This window comes from Phodopus roborovskii, unplaced genomic scaffold, assembly GCF_943737965.1.
Source record: "Phodopus roborovskii unplaced genomic scaffold, PHOROB, whole genome shotgun sequence".
NCBI classification, from domain to species: Eukaryota; Metazoa; Chordata; class Mammalia; order Rodentia; family Cricetidae; genus Phodopus; species Phodopus roborovskii.
The window spans coordinates 90,779-111,890 of NW_026126662.1; the positions used below are offsets into that span (position 1 = coordinate 90,779).

At 38.8% G+C, this 21,112-nt stretch overlaps 1 protein-coding gene across 1 annotated transcript; it reads left to right on the forward strand.

Moving 5' to 3' along the window:
- Positions 1–18,511: 18,511 nt before the first annotated feature.
- LOC127214110 (zinc finger protein 120) lies at positions 18,512–20,781 on the forward strand (the record flags this gene model as incomplete). Its single annotated transcript, XM_051174440.1, has 4 exons — positions 18,512–18,638; positions 18,830–18,890; positions 20,174–20,385; positions 20,699–20,781. Coding segments are annotated over 4 exons (483 nt in total), but the record flags the coding sequence as incomplete, so codon positions are not given.
- Between the last annotated feature and the right edge of the window lie 331 nt (positions 20,782–21,112).

Here is a 21,112-nt window from a genome sequence, read left to right on the forward strand (position 1 = left end):
ACTTGAGGGAAAGTTTGGGTCAGGGCTACCAAACATTCTAAACTCTTTGTATAGATACAGAAGCCAATAGAGTTTCCATGCAACAACACAGCCTCCCTGGGTATGCAGGTGTTGGTTTTAGTATGGCTTCTTCCTTCTTGCCAGGGATGAGATAGAGAGGAAGGACTCAGGAGTTGGTGGGATTGCTTTTAGCGGGAGGTGTGGTTTACAAGGTTTTCCTTATCCGCCATCCTGTAGCCCATCGGCACCTATTCCTTCAGGGATGGACAAAGCAGGTTGTGTAAAGCTTCAGCCTTAACATTGAGCTGCATTTGGAGAGAGGATGGTTTGAGTCCTGGCAGTGTTTGGTAGCACTGTTCCAAGCCCCACCCTCATGGTGTCAAGGGGGGGGCCCTCCTCTGGATTCACCTCACTTCAGACTTCACCCTTAAAATGCCTGCTATTGTGTTTCCAGAGTAGTGGAAAGGGACAAGGTGTCATCAGAAAATTGGGAGCATTGTGTGAGGGGAGGGAGAGTTAGTAGAAAGAAAAGGGGAGAAGAGGATGGGAGACGAGAAAAAGAGGCATCAAGAAGACTGAGTATGACTGAGATGTCATACTAGATAGAGATATTATAGGTTGTAAAAGAAATCTGGCACTAGGAAAGTGTCCAGAGATCTGCAAGGATGACCCTAAATAAGAATATAAGCAATAGTGGAGAGGTTACCTTAAATGCTCTTCTGTATAATGAGATTGATATCTACCTTACAGGATATTCTAGAGCCTTCATTCATTAGTTGACAGAAACTGAAGCAGACACCCACAGGTAAACACTAAGTAGAACTTTTGTTATCCAGTTGCTGAGAGGGAGGAGTAATAAGTACAGGGGCCAAGACCAGGTTGGAGTTACCCACAGAATCACCTAAGTAAAGCAAGGTGAAGCTTATGTACCCCAGTCTGATAGTTGGGAAACCATAATATGACTGACCTAAAAGCCCTTAATGTGCATCTCATTTAGAAGGCCTGGTAATTCTAAGGGACCTCTGGCAGTGGAATCAGGATGTATCCCTGGTGTATGAAAGACTTCAGGAGTCCAATTGACATGGACTCACTCACTCAGCCTAGACACATAGGGTTGGGCCTCGTCCCCTCCCCCAAATGACTTTGGGGTTGTTTCAGATATGAGAGGCAGAGGGAACAGAGATGAATATGTAAAATAACTTTGATTCTGTTTTAACAGAATTCATTAAAAATAAGAATAGGAAATAAGGTGGGGTCAATACATTAGCTAACATTTGCTGGTGCCATTGCCCTGAAGACCCAGAGCTTTGGGCAAGATTATGGACACTGTCCTGAAGCAGTCACAGATTAACTTTGACTGTGGTCCCAGCACCATACCCCAGGGACCACTTTCATCTTGGGTGACTATGGAATCCTGAAATTCCTACTTCCATTCTCTAAGAACCATTAGTAAAGGCCTCTGCCACCATGCCTGGCTTCATGGCTTCAAGTTTACTTAGTGACACATTAGAATGATGGCATGAATAACATGAATAATTTCACATAACTATATGTATATAAAAAAAAAAAACCCTCTTATCTCTCTGAACCTGGCTGTCAACATTGGCAGTATTAGGCAGAACTCTTCTAAGGTATTTGGTAAGTTATAACAGACTAAATGATAAGGAAAAATAATATTTCCCATATTTGGAAGACAATGGACTTTGAGGCAGAAAAGCTGAATTGGATGGGTACCATCTTCTGTTACTGGAGTTAGGACCAGAGCTTGTTTTTGGGCTATACTAACAACCAGGCTCAGTCATTCATTATAAGTGACCCAAGCTAATGAAATAACTTCTCTGTTGACAAGCCAAACTGCAATGCCAGCACTCTGGATTCAAGATGGACAGATTTCATTCATGTACTAGGACAGACTAATTTATAGTGTTAGTTCTGTTTAAGTAGGACGTCACAGTAATACTCCTCTTAAAAAGAAGAGAAAAAATACAAAAATAAAATTAATGAAAATTTAAAGCATATTTATTCAGTTTGAGTACTTATGAAAACAAAAAAAAAAAAGAAAACAGTAAATAATCTATACCTAGGGTCTTAATAGGATTAGAATGCAAATATATGCAAAACAAAATAACAATGCTAAATATGGAATTTTCCCATCTCTACAACACACCCACATACTTGGTTCCTGTTTCTGCTATAAGGTGATCAGATAAGAAGTCAGTGTTTCTTTCATAGAGACATTTTCATTTGAAAGAATCAAGACTTTCTACAATGTGACTCCCTGGAATATGAGAATTTTATGAGTCTATAGTTGCCCTGGTGGTAGGCCAAAATTGGACCCCACAAAGTTGACTTATAATCTCCATGTCATGGTCTAAAAACCAATAATCACTTTACACACACACACACACACACACACACACACACACACACACACACACACACACACACACACACACACACACCAGAATTTGTTGTGTCTCGTTTTTGGTAAAAATGTCTTTGTCATGATATTTTAAAACATCTCTGGATAATCCACTTTTAAGGCACTACTTCAAGTTTAAGCATCCATGGGTATGTAAATAGTGAGGACATGAAGAATCATGGAATTTGAAGTCCTAGTTATTTATATTCAAATCCATAACACAATAAGCTCTGTTGTGGAATAATGGCATATGCCACAGGGTTAGTGATGCTACTTGAGAGAGATCCAGCATTTTTTTTTCTTTTTTTCTTTTATTTTATTATTTTATTTGATTATTTAATTCTCCAGCACCTGTGGAGCAAAGTTTTGTGGACTGGGGTTTTTAGGACTGTAATAAGAAATTGCTGCTCAGTCCCATTTCTATTCCTGAGTCAGTGAGTGTGGACAAGTGGAAGACTAGCTATCATTGATGAAAGAAGACAGAGACATAATATCATGTCAGGCATGAAGATTCAGTCAATACTGAATGATCCATTTTATTCATACACCAAAAATAATTAGTCAAACTTAAGTGGGACAGTGGAAGGGAACTTCTATTGATATGTATAAATGGAAAACATTATTTGCTTCCCCTAATGCTAAAGGCACTCCATAACTACACATACTATCTGCCTTCAGGCTCCCCATAGCTGTACTTGCTCCCTTCCTTCAGGGTGTGTTAAACCTGTCTACTTCCAAATCAATTGTTATTTAGATAGGAGACAGTCATAACCAAGGTACAGGCAACTTGTAACAGGAAAGATAATGTATTAAGGACAATAGGAGTTATCAGAGCTCTCTGAACTCATGACAAGTTGGAATGGATACCCATATAGGGGTTGAGAAAGTTCAGACTGGCAGAATAAATTCCAGGATGAGATCTACCTTGAACAGCTTGTTGGCAGTGCACATGTTTACTCCCAGGACAAAGGAGGCTGCCTGACTTTCTGAGTTCCAGGCCTGCATAGACAAACCCTGTTTTGAAAACAAAAAAAAATTAAACAAATCACATAAAGGAAGATTCAGATTCATCTTCTGGTGGTAGCCTGCACGTATAAAGGGTATTGAAGGAGGAAGCTCAACTTCTTTGAATGCTTACCATAGCTCTGGCTACCAAGTTTATTCCTTTACTACCATTAGAGCCTAATTCTTTGGAATGTTGGTGTATGCTGACCAGCTGAGATATCCATCCTTATAAACTAAAAGATTCCCATCTTTAGGCAACCATTGTTGGAGTAAATAGATCACAGTTGTGAAACATTCTAGTAAATCCACATTCTACATATAGGGTGAGATTCATCCTACATTCCTATTCATGTAGAGAACCTCCGTTAATGAATATGTTTTTTTTTTTGTTTTGTTTTGTTTGTTTTTTTTGTTTTTTTTTGCTCACTGAAGATGTATTGGCTAATAATAGTGCTCAGTAATACATACTTCCTATTTCAATTTCTCTCTAAATATTCAATTTTTTGTGAAGACTACTTTTCTCATTAGTTTGCCTTTGCCAAGTGTTTGCTCTGAGTTTCAGGGATAAAACTCTACACCCATGGAGGCATCATCCAGCTTTCTGACAGGAGAAAGATCTATCAGATTTATTTGAGATTTGGTTCCTGCTTTTCTTTCCTGAGTATATGAAGTTCCTATGACAACTAGGAAAAAGCAAATTTAGTTCACCTAAACTCAGTGTAAAACCAAAAAACAAATATCACATTTTTATTCCTAAATCTCTGAAGTTAATTAATATTCTGAGCTCCCTTCCAACTTTTTCCCCTAGGATCACTCAATCCATTTAAGTAAGTATAGTTATCTAGTCTCCCTGTGTCTAGGAGGAAGAAAGGAAAATGCCTGTGGAATGCACAAAGATAGCAGGGATCAGCTGTAGGACAATTCCTATAGAAATGCACATGATTGCTGATGTAGAAAAGTCTTTGTCTGATGTAGAAGGCAATCAGGAAACATTGTAATGTGTCCTTAAGCACTCTGCAACTATCTGAGAGGTGCTCTTATCACTTAGCCCTTTCTAGTTAATTAGACCCTTAGGTAACCTGCCTGTCAGAAGTGCAGGGCCCTTCTGGTCAGCATTTGAAGAGAAACTGGAGCCAGTGTTTTTATGTGCTGTGATTTGAGGAAGGGTAAACTGGAGAACCAAGGCATGGTGAGTGAGGGGTTGAAGTCCTCAGATGGGTAGTGGCAGATGGTGAGGTGCTGGATCCAATGTGGTGGGTATTCCCTGGATCTGGGTTGTCATACAGTCCTCAAAATTCCCAGAAGCAAGAGGCAGGCCTCTAAATAAATGATCTGTGGGCTGTATCTGCTCTGAGCACTGTGAGCAGGGAGGTGTGTATAGAAACATCTTTTTTAGTCAAATTCTACATACTTCTGGTGCACCCACTGAAAGCATGGCAACAGAATTCCAGAGACCTTTTCATTCAGTACTTTTTAAACATTCAGCACAGTGCATTTTAATTTTATGTGTAAGATCCATTTATTGATAAATTTTTGCAGGTTGTAAAAGACATCTCATGAGTAGGGTAGCACTTCACTACTGAGCAGTGATGTAGAAGAGTAGAATTGGTAACATAAAGGATTTACAAATGCTTTGGAGAAAGTATGTCTCACAAAGTAGAATTTAGTTGAGGAAGGACTGCCTCTAAAACACACAAAGATAAGTGTATGCTGACCATTCCTGTTAGAATTTTGAATCCCAGATATACATTTGTTCACCGTGATTTTCCAGACATTTGACTCCAAACCATTACAAAGAAGCATTTTGCAACAGCATCTAGTCCCTTACCCATATCAGAAAACTGACCCATAACAAGATGCTCACAGAGATATTATAGGGTCACAGGCAACCCTAAGGCCTAGTATGCCATATAGTTGCAGTTTTCTTCTCCATAAAAGCATAGTTCTACCAGATTGGCAAGAGGACACCAGATTTTAAAAAGTAAACCAATGATGTATGAGTGGCCTGATAAAGCAAAGCTTTCATTTAGGCTCTCAGGCAGGGATGAGGAACAGTCTTGGAAGAGATAGTAACAGCCTGGGTCCTAGGCCTTGGGAGCTTTTCCTAAGTGCCTGGTGTATTGACAAAAAAACAGAGGACCTTGTCTAAAACAAGGTATTTGCTTGGGAGAGCTTGTAATTGTATGGAACAAAGCCTTTGTGGACAGGTTGCTTCAGATCTGTAGATCCAAGGTACATAGAGCTATGGTTCTCAGTCCCAAGGCCACTGTGGGCTAGCTTAGTCAGCAATAATCATGAGATACCCTGGGTTCCCCTTGTGCTGCATTGTTTTAGTGGTGTTCTCCTGAGTTTGCCCCCATTGAATGAGTTTTTACTGACTTCATGGAATTCTCCCCTTTCCTTCCCTTTCCTCCCTGGATGGATACAAGAGTCTATTCTCCTTAAGAAGCTTACTTGTCATGGGACACTTCTCCCATCCAAGCTTTTTAAAATAAATCTTTTCAATCTTTTACATTTCCTATCTATCTCATTCCCCATCACTTTCACCTCAGGATCCTATATGTGGATCAGGTCCCTCAGATTCAGGTATCTGCTGTCCTTGAGGAGAAGTACTGGGAACCCATTTGCTGCATAATCCCCCCATCTCCCTAAGTAGCTAGACATGCTGTCTCCAGTCTCTACTGAAATTGTTCAATGTGTCAAATGGAGCTTGAACTTAAAAGCCATTTAAGAAGGACAGCGTATATGAAATCCAAAATAAGTCTAGGCTAGCTCCTCTTTGAGTACATGTTATGTTAGAAGTATTTGTCTTTATGGATATCCTCAGTGGGTGAAGTGATTTCTCCCTGGGGAGGCATATTAATGCTAGAACAGATGCATTTTCATTGTGTTAGAATAATGTTTATGAGGCAATCTTTTATGTTGATGCAAGTGGAATTGGTTTCAGTCTGTTGCTTCCAAACAATGGCCTTGCTGTCTTCTGTACTATACCTTCAAAATTCTTAAATTACTGTAACACCTCAGAGATTTAAATTTTCCATTAGAGTCAGGTAGCCAACTATCCAGTGCAGTCACAGGAAAAGGATTCATGAGTGGAGCATTGCCTCTCCCTTCAGGCTAGAATAAGGAAAATTGTTTACACTACATGAGGATTTAGAGTAAACCACGAGCTGGTGGAGTCACCACTATGAAAAAAGGACCTGACTGTGCTAGGGGGAGTGATTTTGTAATTTCCCAGCATGTTTTAATCTGTATCATGTGTATGAACACAGAGCAGAGTATGTGGGTGTACAGTTTGGGAAGCTTATTCTAAGCCAATGAATATTGAATTTTCCATTAGGTAAATCTGTGTGCAAATATGCTCAATCCTGTGTAACACAGTGTCAGCGCAGAGTTTGGAGAAGCAGGTCATTGAACATAACTATGTGTCAGGTTACAGACCTCAATACAAAATGTTGACATATGGGCAGCATCATTCTATCACTTCTTAATTACTGTAGTGATATTTTGTGTGTTATCTAACAAATAAGGCTTTCCTGAAGATCAGTGTGTTGGAAACCAACAGTCTGCATACCCTGCAATGATGGGTGGGACAGGCATGGCCATGTCATCACTATATCACTCATTAGTCACTCATTATGGGCCTGCCTAGGGGACTCAGTCATGTGCAAGTTTCCCTTTTTAAGCAATCATGTTCCCCTCTCTCTTTTCCTCTCTCTCTCTCTCTCTCTCTCTCTCTCTCTCTCTCTCTCTCTCTCTGTCTCTCTCTCATGCTTTTGGTTGGTCTCTCTCCCCCTCTCTCCTATTCTGTTCCCGGTGCCTATATGTGTCTTCCCTTCTCCCTCACTCTCCTTTCTAAATAAACTCATTTAAACTCTATCTAACTGGCATGTCATTTATTCCCTCATGCCCAGGTCATCCTCACCTGCTATAGCACCTGCTATGCTCTCCTATGTGGTCCCTTACCTTGAGACCCCACTCACTTGCAACCCGCATCTGGCACCCCCCACTCCAGCTTATATTCTTATAACTGTAAAGAAAGTACAACACAGAGCACTAAGGTGAATATACAAACTGCACACTTGGTTAAGTGTAAGTCACTAGTTAGCCACACAACTAGCCAACTAGTTAGCCACACACACTAATGCACTTGTTACCCACTTAGCCATATGCCCATGTCATTATTCAACCACACACCTGAATCACTGGTTAGGCACAAACATATCCTAGTAGTTAGCCACTCTCACTAAGTCACTAGTCAGCCACACACCTAAGTCACTATTTTGCCACACATAATAAGTTACTAGTTAGCAACAGTCACTAACATACTAACCACACACTACTACTTAGCTACACACATAAGGCACTAACTAGCCACACATACTAAGTCACTAATTAGTCATACTCACTAAGTCACTAGTTAGTGGAACACAGTAAGTCACTAGCCACCATGTTAAGTTTCTAGTTAGCCACACACCATCACTCACAGGTTAGCCACATACACAACTCACTAGTTAGGTTCAGTCATTAACATACTAACCACACAACTAAACTAAATGTAGCCACACACCTTAGAAAATAGCCATACATATTAAGGCACTAGTTAGTCTCACTCACTAAATCATTAGTTTGCCGCACATACAAAGTTACTAGTTAGCCATATTCACTAATTCACTAGTTGGCCACACACACTAAGTCACTAGTCTGTCACAAAACTAATTCACTGACTAGCCACACACCTCAGCCACCATTTTGCCGTAGAGGACGGAGATCAATTACTCAGTTCTTCCCATAAAGGGCAGAGGTCAGGCACAACTTTGATACCAGCATAAGGGAGATAGGGGCAAATGAAACTCTGTGAGTTCAAAGCCACTCTGGGCTATTACAGAGAGGGGGGAGAGGAAGAGAGAGGGAAGAAGAATCTATCTCAAAGAAAAACAGCTCACGTTAAGGTGATCCCAGCACTTGGGATTTCAGGCCTTTAATCCCAGCAGTAGTGATTTGGAGATAGGAGTGACATGGCTGGACAGAAAGAATGGAAGATAAGGTGGGAGGAGACAGAAAAGCATGCAGTGAGAGGATTTAGTTTCAGCAGTCAATCTGAGACTTCCTAGGGACAGCAGTCAGTCCTAGGAAGCAGTGTGAGGAAAGGATCGCCACTGCAGTCAGGGAATGGGTAGAGATAGGGACTCTAGAGGCTAGATGCTTTGATTCTGTGATCCTTCTGCTTTCATCCTCCCCTCCCTGATAGCTTACTCTGACTTTTTATTACTCCCATCTATTAGAACTTGTGCTTCAAGTAATGTTCTCTCTGGGAAAGTGTGCTTTTTCAAATCAATAGAGCCAAGATATTTAAAATATTAAGATATGCTTACTTCATTTTTTTAAAAAAAAATTGCATTGGTATCATTTTGCTAGCTTTCTTTATTTTTTATTTATTTATTTATTATTGAGACCCAGTTTCTTTGTGGCATTGGAGCCTGTCCCAGAACTAGATCTTATAGAAAAGGCAGGTCTTTAATTCAGAGGGATAGTCTTGCCTCTGCCTCCTGAGTGCTGGCATTAAAGTTATGTGCTGCCCCCCCTCGACCAGCTATGGTTATTTTTTTTAAATGTTTTCTTTAAATGTATTACTGCTTTTATCTCTATTTTTCTGCTCTACTATATTTCTAGGATTTTACTCATTTCATTGCTTTTCTCTCAAGTGACACTGATTATTCATTTCTGAATAGAGCAAAGTCTCTTTTAACTTTGGCTTCCCATATGCTGTGTTACTGAGAATTGCTTTGATTTCCTTATCCTGCTTCTCCTGCCCAGTGCTGGGAAGAAAATCTTGCACCTCCTTTCAGTCTGGCCCTTGAGTGGTCTGTGAGAAGGAAAATAGACCAGGTAATGAGTGAAATCTAAGGTCTCTGATTATTGTGAGGACTGATATATGAAGAGGGACCTGTTTAAGGACTGAGTTCATGACCCACTATGATACTGGTAGAGTCACAGTACAGAAAGCAAGAGGTAGGATGGAGGCTGAGATTTCCTCCTTCAACAAGAGTTGAGGTGAGCAATGTGGAATTAGGTAATCATTCCTAGATAACCCATAATTGTCCAGATGGGCAGTTTCTAGGAATCCGCAGATGGGGGCTATAAAGAATCTGGATAGAGGAGAGTAGAGGAGAGACCTCATCATGAATACAAATTGCTATAGTTACAGTATTCAGCCAAAACAGGTCTGGGTAAACTGTTGTGGATTACGAAAGAGGAATGTTATTTTTTTGTAGTTTTGGATGTTCAGTCTGAGAGAAAACATTTGAGAAATCCTTGGTGTGCTCTAATAGAAATCGTTAGAATCTGGAGCACATGGCCATGAAGTTCTTCTAAAATATTTTTTTTTTTAGATCATAACTACATCATATCCACATACACTTTTCTGATCCCAAGCCCAATCATGATTCTTCATTGGTTTCTAATTCACATCCTGCTTTTGCAAAACAGGAGTTACACACTAAAGACAGTGAACTTTTGAAGGTGACATACATTTGGCTGAAGTATTTCCTAGCTATGAGGTCAAGGGTTACCGGCCATGAACAATAAGTTTGTAATGGGATGTGCACACAAAGGACAGTTATTTGCATTATGAGCAGGTTGTGTTCCAGGACAGTAGAATAATGTATACTAAAACACAAACTTTCTTGTCTAGGCCCCTCTCTTCTGGGCTGGTAGTGCAGAGCTGCAAGGACTATGCTATCTGAGTCACTGACCTTTGATCACCTGACAGGAAGTCTTGTAATATTACAAGATCAGCTGTGTGGTCCCTGCCAATGAAGGACTAAGGGAAGGCTTCTTTCCAGGATACTCTTCTCCTTCTGCTCTAGTGAGTTGTAAGGAAAAGCACAGGCTATGTCATGGTGAATGTAGGGTGTTCAAAGCAGGTCTGCTGATCTGCCATTTCTTTGTGGATTTGTATGGCCAATGAGACAGACTATGGTTCTCTTGGTCCATGTGTTGTTGATCTAGGCAGTTATGCTTGTTGTCTGAGCCTCACTGTATATCTATTTCTTGGAAAGGGGGAGACTGCAACCTTGCCATGGGAGGATGTGATGCTTGTTACATCACTGTGAAGTGTGCACACACAGTGTGCAGTGGCCACGGAGATTGGGAAACTGAAGCTCTGATTTCTTGAAGTTCTGACTATTTCATTCCACTTTCAAGTTTTCTTATAAATATTTTAGAAAGTAGTAGAAAAATGGTGATGTGCATGTCTCTAATCAATACAAGATTATAATGTTTTAAATTCTCTGCTACCACAAGTTACAATACTGTGTTAAGTGAAGTTTAATTTCAGGGGACAAAACGAGTTTCTGTTTTACAAAGATTATTCAGGTGTGTATGGATAGAGAGTTAGGTCAGGGTCTTCATCTTGGGTCATAATCCATGTGGCAGGAAGATTTTAAATTAATCTTCCATGTTATTTTGAGAGTGGACATCCATGAGGCTCAGTTTACCTGAATCCATAAAGGGGCATACAGGGCTGTAGACCCATAGCAGAAGATTAGCTCCTTTTGCATAGAGAGCTCTAGAGCAGCGGATTCCTGTCTTTGGAATAGATATGCATGGGGGGGGGGTCAAAAGAGTTGAAGGGTCACTCTACATTGATTTATTTGGGGTTTTGAGTCTGTGTTTATTTAATATTTGTACACATGGATTCATAGGTATTTGTATAACATTGGTCAAGATCATACATTTCCTGGCTAAGTCTCTTTTGTGTTTCAGATTAATAGTTGATGATATTTTCTGGCCTTTGTCCGTGGGTTATTCTATCTTTTTTGTTCTTTTACAAATATTGTACATATTTTGATTGTTGTACCTTTGTGGTAAGTATAAAATTCATATTATGTCAATGTGTGTACTGTGTTTTCCTAATTCCATTGAGAATTCTGAGTATTTCCCTCCCCCCATAAAATGTTAATGTGCCTTTGTAATCATCATTTTCTTATAAATTTTCTTCACTGTCATTGGATTGTATTCATTTTATGTTGCAAACTTACCATGTACAACATCTTAATTCTGATGCTTCATGTTCCCAAGGACCATTGTTTTCTTCTTTCTTTATTTCGGTTTTGTTTTTAACCTGTGGAAGAGATTTGTCTCATCAGATAAATCTTGCTGTAATTCTTGGCAGAGGACTCAGCACACCATTGTTTTGGGGAAGACCAGAGTTCTGATGCTGATCCTCAAGCATCACATAATTATCTACATCCTATAACCTGTATACACATACAAAACATTCTCTCTTATGCACAAACATGGAAAATATACCAATAAACTTAATAAATTGGTAAAGGTTTATACCATAAATTTCATTACCATCAATTCTAGTCTTCTACACCACAGATTAGCTATGACACACTATTCTACACTGGAGATTGTAGAGTTAATTCTAGTTGGTCTTAATAATAAAACCTGGATTCAGATAAAGTGTTAATGGTGAAAGATCAGAGATGCAGAATAGCCAGCCCCTAGTTAGTACCTCTAATGAATCCTCAGACCAAATCGGCAGGAGATGCCAATCCTAGGAGTCTTCAGTCAGAACACAAAGAACTTCTGTCTCAGTCGCCCTTATATTTGTCTCTCTTCCCAGCCATATCTCCATGTCTCTACCTCCCAAGTACAGGGATAAATGAATGAGCCACTACTTGTCTCAGTTCCTGTTTTAGACTGCATCAATCTGGTATAGCCTGAAGCAGCCATGAAATTACAGAGATCCACCTGATTATGTCTCCCAAGTGCTGGGATTAAAGGTGTGCTCCACCATGGCCTGTCCTCTATGGCTAACTACTGCCTAGCTCCATACTCTTATCTTAAGGCAAGATTTTTGTTTGTTTAGAATTGTTTATTGTTTGTTTGCTTGTTATTTTGAGACAGCATTTTTCTGTGTACAATTGCAACTCAATCAAAGACACAGAGATTCATCAGCCTCTACCTCTCAAGTGCTGGAATTAAAGGCATGTGCTACTAACACCTGACAGGCTTCTGTTGCTAAAGCAAAAACAAAATACAGCAACACTTGGAGAACACCTTTATATTCCCCACAAATTAAATGCTATGTGGATCTTCCTTAGTCTATCCCTTTACAGCTTTAAAGACTAGTTCTTTGAAATACTTGTGAATACTGAAAACCAGCTGAGACATCCACACCTAGAAACCAAACAAATACCGAGTCCTTCAAATTTCAATTGATCGGCACCATTGTTGTATTAGCTGGCCAAGAGCCTGTGAGACATTCTAATAAATCCATTTTCTACAGACACAGAGAGATATGTTATACTAATCCAGCTTGAAAATGAACATTTAATAATGCAGCTGTTTACTCATCTTTGTACTGAGAATCCTGTGATGGTTCACCATAATGCTCATAGTTAGAGGTGTTCTTCCCAGCCCCACTCTCTCTGAGTATTCACCTTACCATGGAGGTGACACATTTTATTATTATTCATATCTCAAGAATTTGACAAGAATTTCAGGAATAAAACAATACAATGGTCCTATCACTCAGACATCTCTTAGGAGAAAGATGTATCATCTTGTTTGCGAGATGGCGCCTGCATTTCTATCATGGTTGTCTTAGGGCCCTGTGACTTCCAGGTAAAAAGCAACATCTTCTATCTTGACCTCAGCAGGATGACACAGTATAACCATCATCTTTTGTGACCTAAAAAGTTTCTCTTGATATTTAATATTCTAGAAAGCCTTCAATCTGTGGAAGAAAAGAATCATTTCAGGGTGCATTGTGTAATGGTCTGTGTAAGCTCTGCACATTGTTTGGAGGAAGAAAGAGAGATGGAACCTTTACACTGTAGGAAAAAACCTGTGTCATCTATTGGTGACACGGTTAAGCTACAATAAAATTTGTGTCTAACTATGCAGTGCTAGCTCTCGCCTTTGAGTCCAGCACTCAGGAATTAGAGGCAAGTGGATCTCTGAGTTTGAGGACAGCCTGGTCTACAGAGTAAGTTCCAGGACAGCAGGACCACAGAGGGAAACTCTGTCTCAAACACCAAAATAAATAAATATATGAATAAATAAATATTAAAGAATGAATGAGAAAAATCTATGAGAAAACATCAACAAGATTAATACTAATATTTAGGAAGGAATTGACCAGCGTAGTTTACTAAAAAGTTCCAAGACAGCAGGAAACACAAAGGGAAACTCTTTCTCAAAAAGACCCAAAAAAAACACAAATAGGTTACTGTTTGTGCAGACCTTTCTCTGAAATGTCTAGATCTGGAGTAGAATCCAGGGCCAAAGGAAGTGTGGGGCTTGCTGTGCCTTTAAACCCACTCTAACCCTTGAGGAAGCACTCTTTGTCATGCAAACCTCACTAGCCAATCAGGGGCATTGAGCCAACCCTCCTGTCTCAAGTCAGGAATGAGACTTCCAGGAGCCATGCAGCAGGCATGGCTTTATATCAGAACAGGCAGCAGAGCATTGATTGCTGCTCTTTGAGTTTTGCTGTGGGTAGTTGTGAGGGGATCATGTAGCATGGTAAGCAGCATGGTAAGCAAGGGGGTGAGGAGGGTGGGATGGGAATGAAAGTCTGTTTGGCAGGCACTGCAGGAGGAGGCTGGGCTGGAATGTGCTGCCACATGCAGGGTGTGGCTTATTTTTACTTCACCATGTGGGCTACTTCAGAGGAAAGGATTTCAATCAGGTAGCATTGTGAATGAATTTCTTTGTAGTCAGCTCCATTATGGTTTTGGTGCACTGGGATGGGTATTTACCAAAGGAGAGGTTCAGTTAGTCCAGTGCCTTCCAGAGGTTTAGGGGTCAGATCCAAGTGGGTTTATTATCTTTTTTTTTTTTTTTTTTTTTTTTTTACAAAATACCTTTTTTTCTGTTGTTAAAAAAATAGAAAATAAAATGATCTTATTTTACATATCCATCCCAGTTCCCTCTCCCTCCCATCCTATTTCCCCAGCAACCTCCCCATCCCCCATACATTCCACTGGGAGGCTGAGGTCTTTAGGAGGGATAATCAACATTTGGAGTTTGGCTCAGGCCCTCCCCCTTGTCTGTAGGCTAAGGGAGTATCCATATTTGGAGTTAATATTCTGCATGTTCTAAATAGCATTCTTCTCTTTTTAATTCATATGATATATATGACCATCTATCCCCAATCTCACATATATCTTCTCTGCCTCCTAAGTGCTAGGTTAAAGCAAGTGCCAAGAAAGTCATGTATGAATGGCATTCTTTTGTTGGACCACACTACACCAGAGATGTTATATGAAAGAATGGTATTGTTGATATAAAGATTTACCAATTCTTGGTGGATAGTAAGATTCTCAAAATAGAATTTAGCTGATTGAGTGCTGCCCCCCCCAAAAAAAATAACAAAACAAAACATAAAGACATCAAAAAAAATAAAAGGAGTAGTATGCTATCTAGTTATGTTAGAGATTAGTATGCTAAAATATACATTTGTTTCCCTTTTCCCAGGTTAGTTCAGACATTTGGCTCCAAACCATGGCAATGGATTAACAACAGATTTACAACCAGCCCTAATGCCCATCTCCATACCATGGAGTAGGGATTTTACAAGCTGTTCAAGGGTACAACACTAGGTCATAATAAACATAAGGTCCTGGTGTGTCATAAACATCCAGTTTTCTTCTAGAGAAAACCATGGCTCTGTCATATGGGCAAGATTAGCCCGGGTGACAACAGTTTGAAAAGGAAAACAGTGATGTGTTGAGGGCAGGACTGAGCATGCAAGATTTTTTTTTTTTTTTTAGATCCTCCCTTATGGAGAAATAACATAGCTCCTTCTGAAACCATGGAAAGTGCTCAGTAGAAAAAATAACAGCCTGGGGTTGGGGGGTCTAGCCTTAGGTGTTTTCCATCAAGCTTTGAGCTATTGAGAATAATGTAGACCTCATCCTTTGAAACAAGGAAGAATCTTTGAAGATAATGCAATTGTGTGGGTCTAGGTCCTATGAGGAGGTTTTGCTTCAGATCCTGAGAACCCAACACTTTGTACCACATGGATCTGGGAATACTGGTCCCATGGACACAGTGGGCTTACTCAGTAATGTTCTTTGGATTACCTGTGTTCCCCTTGTACTGCAATGTTTGTATAGCCTTCTTCTGAGTTTTTCTCATTGAATGTTAACTGCTGCTGACTTCCTAGAAGTCCCTGCTCTCTTTCTTTTCCCCATGGAAGTAATAAACAAGACAATATTCCTCATAAGAAGCTTACTTAGAGTAAGACATAGCTTCAGCAAAATCTCCCTGTCTGAGCTTTCATCTGTTCTTTACTTATCTTTCTCACCTTCAGGCACATCTGCCTCAGGACCTGTCAGTAAAATGTGACCTGCTGTTTCTTATTACTCATGTATTATGAAATAATTATGCTACTATCTTTTTTTGTTGAAGTCTTATGTTGCCTTACTGACCTAAGTTGCAGTTTCTTATCATAATTGAAATTCCTCAAAAATAAACTGTAGTCTGACCCTGAAAAATACATAAAGATGGCAACATATGTGGAATGCAAAAAATTTTTCAGGAGCCAGGTGGTGGTGGTGGTACAAACCTTTAATCCCAGCACTCTGGACCACATACAAGCAGATCGCTGTGAGTTCAAGGAACATGTACAGAGATATTACAGGGACAACTAGGGCTATTGCACAGGGAAACTCTGTCTCAAAAAAAAAAAAAAACTAACAAAAAACAATAACAAAAAAATCTCTTGTAGGTTCCTTCCTCTTTGAGCATTAGCTGGAAATGAACACAATCTATCATTACAGAGATTTTTCTTTATTTATCTCTTAAATCAGTGGAGTTATTTTCTCATTATTAAGACAAATTCTAGAACAGTTGCAATTCCAGCATTTCAGAAAAAGGTTATGGGGATAGTCTCTCTCATCATGACACAGATGGCCTTGATTCCATCCTGTTGGTTTCCATGGCAATGTCCCTTTGTCCTCTTGATTACCCCTTCTTAAACTAAGTGATTGTATGACCTTATTGCGGCTATTTGGACCAAGTTTCTTAAACACTTTATTTGTGGATACCAGTTATTTTTACAGAGATATTTAATAAACAGAACTCATTAATTTTTAACACTGTTCATTAAGGTTAAATATAATTCTCTGATACATAGCAGGAGATTACCCCATTTGTATAGAGACCTCTAAACTATGGGGTGTCTCTGGTACAAATATCTGTAGTTGGAGTGTCAGAAGCAGAAGAGTTTAAGCATCCTTATGAGTTAAATTTGTTAGAGACTGTTTATTTAAGTTCTGAACACATGGAATCATGACACGCTGAGTAACATTGATCAAGATCTCAGTTTATCTGGATGAGTTTCCCTTGGTCTTTTGACAAAAAGTTGATTATATTTACCTTTGTTTGTTCTTTTTCTCTTTTTCCCCTTTGTTCCTTCACAAATATTGAATACCTCTCAATTACTGCATGTTCATTTTAGTGATAGAAGTCATGCTGTGTCAACATATGTTCTATTTATTTCATTATACTCTTGAGATTCTTACTGATTCCCATTTGCATAAATCTTTGGAATCAGATATCCTGTTACAAGAGGTTGGGAATTTTCTTTGCATTCTAAGCTATGCTTTTTGAAAATTTATCTTATCCAGAATATGCATACAAATGCACCAAGTTCTCAATGATTATTTGTTTATTTTTCTGTTCATGTACTCTCTTTTATTCTTGTTTTCAACCTGGGAAGCACTTTTCCTGTTTTGACTAATAAGTACTATGGGTCTTGGCCAGTGCTTGAGCACATATTCTACTGTGGGATGACCTGAGTTCATATCCCAACACCCAACTTTCTATGCTCATAACAACCTCCACTCCAGATACAGGGTATGTGAAATTCTCTACTATGCTATAACACAAGAACACAAGGGAAACCACTCTCACACAGAATCTGAATATACAACAAATTAGGAATGGCCTTGTTTTCAAAATCCTTGTTACTGAAACAACAATGATAGCAAAACCAGTCACTTTGAGTCCATGATTCTAAAATACATACTTTCTTTTTCAATTTCTTTTAAAATTTTTATTTTCATTTTACATACCAACCCCAGTTTCCCTGCCTCCCCATTTTCTCCCCCAACCTCTCCCCCATAACATCTCCATTTCAACAGTCAGAGGGGATGAGGCCCTCTTTCAGGAGTTATGAAAATCTGGCATACAAAGCTGAGGAAGGAACAAGCCAATCTATCGTTTATCAAGACTGAGCAAGGTATCCCAGTATAGGGTGTGGGCTCTAAAACCACAGTCCAAGCAACTGGGATGGGCCCTGGTTTCACTGCCAGGGGCCTCCTAACAGATCAAGTCACATAAGCGTCACCCATACTCAGAGGTTCTAGTTAGATGCCATGTCTGTGAGTTCCCACTAATGATAGTAGATGTGGTATGGCTTTGTTGGAGTGGTCTTTACCTGTTAGAGGAAGCACATCACTGTAGTATCAGGCATGAGTTTTCTTATTCTCAGAATTTTGCCTAGTGTGTCAGACATCTCGTTGTTGCCTCTGAGTCATGCTGTAAGGACTCTAACCACGAGGACCACAACAGCCAGCATGCTGATATGCCCCCTGACATAATGATGGTTAACTGAACCTCTGAAATTTTAAGTGTGACACCTCACTTAAATGTTTTCTTTGAAAGTGTTTCCCTGGTCCAGGGTGTCTCTTATCAGCAATGAGAATCTAACACAGACAGATGTTGGTTCCAGGGCCTGGGGTATTTCTTTGATAGTCTGTGCCTATCGTACAATTTATATTTGATGTGGTCTGTAGTGTTGTTCTGGTAGTTTGCCTCTCCCTTTATGTCAGTTTATTGGGATTTCTTTCTCAGGGCTATATGCTACTTAAAAGTCCAGGAAGTGGTGCATGTGGAACTATTATTGAGTTAACTTCAAATGTGACTGAGTGAACACATTATAATGTCCATGTATAAAACAAGCAAGGGTATCACCAGAATTATATGACTATATTGTCAAAGAAGTTTATATGTACAATGTATTATTCATCTTTTTCACACATGTATGTGTTATTGTAGGGTACAGTGACCTATGACGATGTGCACATCCACTTCACCCAGGAAGAGTGGGCTTTGCTAAATCCTTCTCAGAAATGTCTCTACACAGATGTGATGCTGGAAACCTACAGGAACCTCACTGCTATAGGTAAGACTGAATTTTCCTTCATGTTTCAATTAAAGGACCAAATGTTTCTTGGTTATTGATAGTATTCTGTAATTTTGATTGTGAAAAGGGAAACTTGGATGAATGAAGCATGGTTCTAAGGTTCATTGAAGTTATTACCTTAAAGTTTGTATAATTTAAAATAAAACATCATATATTTTCTATTATTTCAGGCCACTTTTGGGATGACCATAATATGGAAGATCACTGTCAAACTTCTAGAAGACATAGAAGGTAAATTTACATGTGCAATTTATGCATATATGACTCTGAAAATATTTAATGTATCCTGGAAATATTATTGAAGAGTGACACTTAAAAAAACTAAAAATGTTAAGAAGGGCAACAGTGATAATAAGTGCAGCTTAAAGTATAATTTTCTCACAAAACCATGTACCTCAGTGAAAGGTAGCTCTTCTGTGTTTGCAAGGCATTCATGTAAAATGGGGAGGATACAATGCCTTAAGTGATACCACCCTTTGAATTATACTACTTGTAGATCTATGCTGTAGATATAACAGTCTGTTTAGTTTCATACTATTCAGATATTTTAAACAGTATACATTTTGCATAGGTGATAAGTATATCTTCAAGACCTTCTAAGAAAAAAGTCTATAGTTAAGCAGGCATCAGTCATATATCTGTGACTTTGCTATGGATATTGAAAGGGTCAGTTTATGAGTGTCAAGAATGTTATTCTGGAGAAATTTTAATCCCTATAACACATGTCTGTGAGGAAAAGAAAGTCAAAGTGTGTGAATGCTAAGCATATCATATGTTGAGTCAGGCAGTTGTTGCTGATGCCTTTATTGCCAGCATTCATGATGAAGAGCAAGGTAGATCCTTAAGTTTGTGATGAGCCCAATCTACAAAATGAGTTCCAGGCTAGACAATCAACACAGAACTATTTTGTATCAGAAAACATAGAAAAAGAAAAAGAATATATGTTATCTAAATACAAGCCATGTGAAATTAGAAAATGGAAAGGGGCAATGTACCTCTCTTAGGATAGTGGGAAGAAATGAAATATATTTAGTAGTCCCCATTGACGATATTTGTTGAGTGTGAAAAAACTTTAAAATTTATCATTATTCCAGCATCATCTGAAAGATAACAAACACACTGCAGTAAATCACTATGACAATTGGGATGTGTGAATGCTTATATTTCTACTGGTATATTTGGACAATGTAGTATGGTTTATATGAATGAAAAACTGATAAGTTCAATAAATATAGCAAGTCTCTGAGTTGGTCCAGTTCTTTTCAATTATGTGGGAAAAGTCATCTAAGTAGATGCTGTAAATGTGGGCCACGAAATAAAAGCTCTTACTCTGGATCACAGGTATCTTCAGTGGAAACAACATAATGCCTCATGAGGGAATCATTATGAATTTAAAACTCAAGATCTGATTCTTGTTTATAATTAGGCCAAATTATAAATTTATATTATACATGTACTAAATTTCTTTAGTATCATGCATGTGGTAGTTTTACATATGCTAACTATCTTGGCAGGAATGAAAGAAGCCATAAGGGAGCACATCCTGTGAATATACACAATGAATGTGTGAAAAAATTTGTATGTTACAGTCATCTTCAAAGGCTTGAAAAAATTCATACTGGAGAGAAACCATATGGAAGTCTTCAGTACGGTGAAGTCTTTGCATGTCACAGTTTCCGCCAACTCCATGAAAGAACACACACGATCGAGAAAACCTATGAATGTAGTCAATGTGGGAAAATGTTTGCAAGACATACTGTATTTAAAAGACATATTAGAACACATACTGGAGAGAAATCACAAGACTATAATCAATATAATCAATGTGGTAAAGTCTATTCACTATTCAATCATCTGAAAAAACATAAAAGAACTCATACTGAAGAGAAACCCTATGAATGTCGTGAATGTGGTAAAGCTTTTTCACAACACTGGTGTCTCTTAATTCATAAAAGAACACATACTGGAGAAAAACCTTATGTATGTAATCAATGTGGTAGAGCATTTTCACAAGTCAGTAATCTCCAATCTCATCGTAGAACACATGCAGGAGAGAAACCCTATGGATGTAATCAGTGTGATAAAGCATTTACAAGAAATGCTCAACTTAAAAGTCATATAAGAACACATACTGGAGAGAAACCCTATTTATGTAATCAATGTGGTAGAGCGTTTTCAGATGCCAGTACTCTCCGATATCATGATAGAACACATACTGGAGAGAAACCCTATGTATGTAATCAATGTGGTAGAGCATTTTCTCATGTCAGTAATCTCCAGTGTCATCATAGAACACATACTGGTGAGAAACCCTATGAATGTAATCAATGTGGTAAAGCATTTGCAAGGAATGGTCATCTTAAAAGTCATATAAGAACACATACTGGAGAGAAACCCTATGAATGTAATCAATGTGGTAAAGCATTTGTAAGAAATGATCAGCTTAAAATTCA